The sequence below is a fragment of the Solanum verrucosum genome, unplaced genomic scaffold (assembly GCF_900185275.1).
Source record: "Solanum verrucosum unplaced genomic scaffold, falcon-dt-bn FXZP01000176.1, whole genome shotgun sequence".
In the NCBI taxonomy this organism is placed as follows: domain Eukaryota; kingdom Viridiplantae; phylum Streptophyta; class Magnoliopsida; order Solanales; family Solanaceae; genus Solanum; species Solanum verrucosum.
The window spans coordinates 1,867,539-1,872,535 of NW_026020412.1; the positions used below are offsets into that span (position 1 = coordinate 1,867,539).

The 4,997-nt window shown below is 37.1% G+C and overlaps 1 protein-coding gene across 1 annotated transcript; it reads left to right on the forward strand.

Annotated features, from left to right (window-relative positions):
- The first annotated feature begins 2,135 nt into the window (after nt 1–2,135).
- LOC125840625 (uncharacterized) lies at nt 2,136–4,744 on the forward strand. Its single transcript, XM_049519592.1, has 2 exons — nt 2,136–2,435; nt 3,116–4,744. The coding sequence occupies exon 2, from the start codon at nt 3,118–3,120 to the stop codon at nt 4,237–4,239; it is 1,122 nt and encodes a 373-aa protein (XP_049375549.1). The 5' UTR covers nt 2,136–2,435; nt 3,116–3,117; the 3' UTR covers nt 4,240–4,744.
- The last annotated feature ends 253 nt before the right edge of the window (nt 4,745–4,997 follow it).

A 4,997-nucleotide genomic window follows, 5' to 3' on the forward strand; every position in this document is an offset into this window, starting at 1 on the left:
TAGGAAGGTGGCCTAGTTGAGTATGAGATTAGGCACAATGAACTTCCTTGGACATCCCCTAAACCATGTGCCTACATGGGTTGCTTACTAGTTCTACCTTTGGCAAGTAGGACAACCTCCACGAAGTAGGATAGACTCCGGATTCCATGCCTAGCTAGTATGGTCTATGTCGGTTATGCCTATTCCCATCATGTGGGATGTGCACTCTAGTTATTAGATAGGTTTTACAACGTGTAGGTAGTAGTATGAGATGCTATCTACACATGGCACAAGTAGGCTTTGAAGATACTAAAGTGAGTTCCCTAAGTCTAACGACTATTATGTGAAAGTCCCCTTATGTGCTTGAATGTCTCCTAAATGGTTTCTTAAAGAATGTTGGTCTATTGATGTTATGTTATAAAGGAAATGTCCTTATCTAAGGTAATCTTGAGGAACACTTAAGTGTGCTTGAAGAGGTTGTATAGGCGATCACTTCTTGTCTCACTCAAGTGTGTCTTAAGGTTATATTAGGTAGAGGTCCTACGGTAATGAAATGGCGTGTGTTCTTTTAAAGTTAAGCATGAGTTGTATATGAATATATGAATATATGTTGAGTATGTATATGGTTGGCTATGGTTTTATATGTGAACATTGACTTGTATTATGTCTCTTATACTTGTGAAGTGAAGGTTTTATCAAAATAATATGAAAACATTTATTCTTTGTAAATGTCCGTTTTGGCATGTTTTTGCATGGTCTCCATACTTAGTACTTAATTGTGCTAACCCCTTTCTTTCCCTTTTTGACTAAAGTGTAGGAATTTGGAGATGGTGACATGTCATGGCTACTTGATTAGGTTTCTAAGGTGTTTGAAGATGAAGACTTGGTGAGTCCTCATAGGTTCGAGGACAATACCCTACATGTTCTTTTTTTTTTTATGTCTTTCTAGTATTTGCTTAAGTTTTGTATGGGCTTAATCCCAATGGTGTATTCAAAGTATTAGATGGTTTGAGACATAAGTGTATAAAGTCTAGAAGTCTTCCGCTTGCTATTTTTTTTAAATGAAATGTCTTCTTTGTAAAGAAAGGTTTTAATCCCTTATGATTTTTAGTGTCTATGCGATGAATGAATGCTAAGAGGCTTGTATTAGACCTCCGAGAGGTCGATTACGACTAGGGGGTGCTCTCGGGTTGTGACACCTTGGTTTGTCCTTGAAGGGTCGTACCTTGACATTTAGCCCCTCAACCTAAGCTCGGGAAGTCACTTTACAACATAAAACCCCATATCAAACCCCACATCAAACTCAACAACTCACACGTAAGGCTCTAGTTTCACCTACTAGTTTTCTGGGAGTTACAAGTGGCTTGTATGGGGCCTCTCGGGTTCCTATACGCCATATACACCTAAGGGCTACCTTGGGTCGTGACATGTTCATTCATAGGAGGATTAGTCTGGGTGCTGGTCACGACAATTGTATCTTGATATTATCGAAATTGATTCTAAAATCATTGAGGAAAACTAAATTATGAGATCAATTTCTGTATCTGAATTTTTTATAAGTTGGTAGGAGGGGAATACTGGGAAAGTCTCAAATAGGGGTGATGGAAAAGGACGACAACGAAGAAGAAATTCCAAAGACTGAAGAGAGAGGGGGCTTTTATTTATTTTTTTCATACTACGAGACCCATAAAGACAATTTTGAGGGAAAAAAAAACGATGTCATAACACATGTATTTACTTGTCAATTGTCATGACTAGTTAAAAAAAATACTTCCACAAGATAATAGAAACTAAGGACTCGTTTGGACATGATTAAAAATTAATAATGTAAAATCAGATTAATTTTAAGTTGAAATTTTATTTAAATATTTAATTTTGAATTATAAACAAAAATGTCGATTTCAAAATAAAATTTGGTCAAACAATATATCTTTTTTTAAACAAAAATTGTGATAGAAAAAGAAGTAATGGGGAAGGAATTGTCAATCAACTAAACTGCTAAGATTTTAGTAAATAATTGATTTGTGTTTACTTATTTATTTGTTTATAAAAAGAAAGAAATAAAAAAATTGAAGGAAAGTTGAAGGAGTAGTAAAATGGAGGTATTTTGTGTAAAATACCTAATCACACCAATTGGGTCGGCCAATGACCCTCTTTTGTTGTTTCTTCTTTCACACAAAGCATCAATCACCCACCATTCACAATCATCAAGACATGACAATTTGCGTTCTTACCTCTATTTTTCTCCCAATTCAAACCGCTACTCACATGCTTTTCCTTCTCATCAAATGTGTTGTTCATCATACTATTTCTTGTTGGCCCTCCAAACCCTTGTGATCCAAGATTCACTTTTTCCTCTAATATATATATACACACACACTTAACCTCATCCCCAATAACTATCTCTTTCTCAGCTACCCAACGTGTTTTGTTTTCTTCAGCTTAGTGCCACTTTGGTAACAACTTAGAATCACCTTTGTTTTTCTTGGCTAAGTATCAAAGCTGATGCCTTTATGAATTGATTAATGTAGCAAAACAAGATTCTTATCATTGACTTTATATATTTTCATTCAAGTTTTTTTCTTTTTTTGGGGGGGCATGTTTGGTGTTAGATTTGAATGGGTATTTGAGGATTTACATATCAGACCCAATGAATTTGGAATTAAGGCTTAATGGTAGCAGTAGGAGTAGCTGTACTGGGTTTTGGTCTCAAAGCAGTGAGCTTTTCTTGTCTGAAACAGAAATGTTTCTTTTCCAGTTATCTAATTTTTAACTAGGTCTGAAACAATTAGTAATTGATTTTAAGTTTGTCCATATATTCTCTGTCTTGTTACTATGTTAAATTAATGATCAAGTGAGAGTTTTTGTACAAAATGATTTTGTCGTTAGCGTGATGTATGTTTGAATCTATTCACGTACTAGCTTAAATTTTGAGGGGAGTAAAGGAGGGTGCGGTGGGCTGTAAAAGTTGTCTAATTAAGGTAAATCCTCTAAATTCCCTAACTAGTTTGGGTTAAGGGCATACATGATTGAAATGTTGCTCGTCAGATTTATTTGTGTTATTAGCCTTGCAATTTAGGCTGTTGTTGATAATTTTTTAACATTATAATTTGACTCTTATCTGTGGTTGTTGTAGGAATGAAAAGAGCAGCGATCTACAGCTGTGTACCCCAAATGCAGGATCATTGGCCTATCAAAAAGGCTCTGACATTGTCTGATGTAGATATCACACATCCATTCCTTACTTTGTCTCGGCAACAAGTGGAGAACCACATTGTGTTGCATATGACAACAGAACAACAGGAGCATTTGAGAGCCCAAGGCCAAGTAGATTTTAATGCCCGAGATGATGATACAGGTGAGATGTATGTGATGAAGTTGAAATGGCGGGGAAGCTATTACAATCTGATTGGTAAGTGGGGCAGAGTTGTACGAGGGAAAGGACTTGATGTAGGGCAAGAGATTAAAATACGTTGGGAAAATGGGTGCTTGCACTTCTCGGTCCCACAGCAGCAGATTGTTGCAGTCCCACCAATTCGGATGGTTGCAGCACCAGTAGTGCAGGACCATTGGCCCATTAAGAAGATCTTGACACTCTCTGATGTGGACACCAATCATCCATTTCTCCCTCTGCCGCGTCGATTAGTTGAGGATCATATCCTTGTGCATTGGACACCTCAGCAACAAGAACAGCTGAGGAAGGAGGAGCATGTGAATGTAAATTCCCGAGATTATGATACTGGCGAAGGTTATAGAATGAAATTTAAGTGGAGGGGGAATTACTATAACCTTATTGGGAAATGGGGAGCAATAATTCGGCAGAAGGGACTTGGTGTTGGGAAAGAGATCAGATTGCGCTGGGCAAATGAATGCTTGTTCTTCTCAGTTCCCCAGGAGCGGTATGTTGCCACAGCCTCGGCGATGGATAACTGGCCTATTAAGAAGGCACTTACATTGTCTGATGTGGATACCAATCATCCATTTCTTACTTTGCCCGGTAAGGCTGTTGAAGATCATATTCTTTTTTACTGGTCACAGCAAGCCAGAGAACAACTGAGAAATGAACATCAGATGAATATTAATGCTCGAGATGATGACACTGGTGATACCTATTTGATGAAGTTGAGATGGCGGGGGAGTTACTATAATCTCATTGGAAAATGGGGAAAAATCATTAGAGGGAAGAAACTTCAGGTTGGAATGGAGATCAGACTACACTGGGATAATGGATGCTTATTCTTCTCAGTTCCTCAGTTATAGCATTGGCCAACTTGTAAATGTAGGTGAACCACCATAATGGCTTTTCCCATTTCAACATGGAATGTGCATTGTAAATTAAACTATTTCAGGCGAAAGGCTTGGCAGAGCTGGATTTAAATCTATCGAGGCAGCAAGTGACTGACCTAGCTCAAAATTTATCAGGTGATGCAAAGCAATGCAACAGTTTTACTTCTTATACTACTTCTGTGAGGTCTAACAAGTGGCACCTTTCCTCCTGGGATAGTTCCACCCCTGCCTTACCTTTTGTGTATAGTTTGGATTGGCAAGTTGATGTTATAGGATTGCTTTTATGATTCATTTGATCTTTGCTATTCGCCATCATTTTATCCCAAAAATTCTAGTTTGTGGCTATGGATCCCTTATTTCTTTTTCAAATTTGATGCTTCACCAATTGGAAAGGCATTACTTAAATGCAACTTCTTTACATCAATAAAGTCTATCATTACTTGTAAAAAATAAAATAAAATGAAAGGCAACTTCTTGCCATGTTCATACGATGTTTCCCTGCTTTTTATTTTCCCTGCTTTTTTCTGATCAGTAAGGTAAGTTCTATTTATTTCAAAAGGACTAAGTGTGCCAACTTTTCCTCAATCTTGTTTCTTTCTCTATTTTTTTTTATCAGGTAAACGGTTTCATTTCATAAATCAAAGGCCAAAAATCGGCAGTATACAGGAAGTATACCTAAAATTAAAGAAACTATAAAAAGATATGGTTCTCTACAAAAACATTCAATCCTT

Coding starts and splice junctions, on each gene's coding strand:
- LOC125840625 (XM_049519592.1), top strand. CDS start 3,118: ATGAAAAGAGCAGCGATCTACAGCTGTGTACCCCAAATGCAGGATCAT.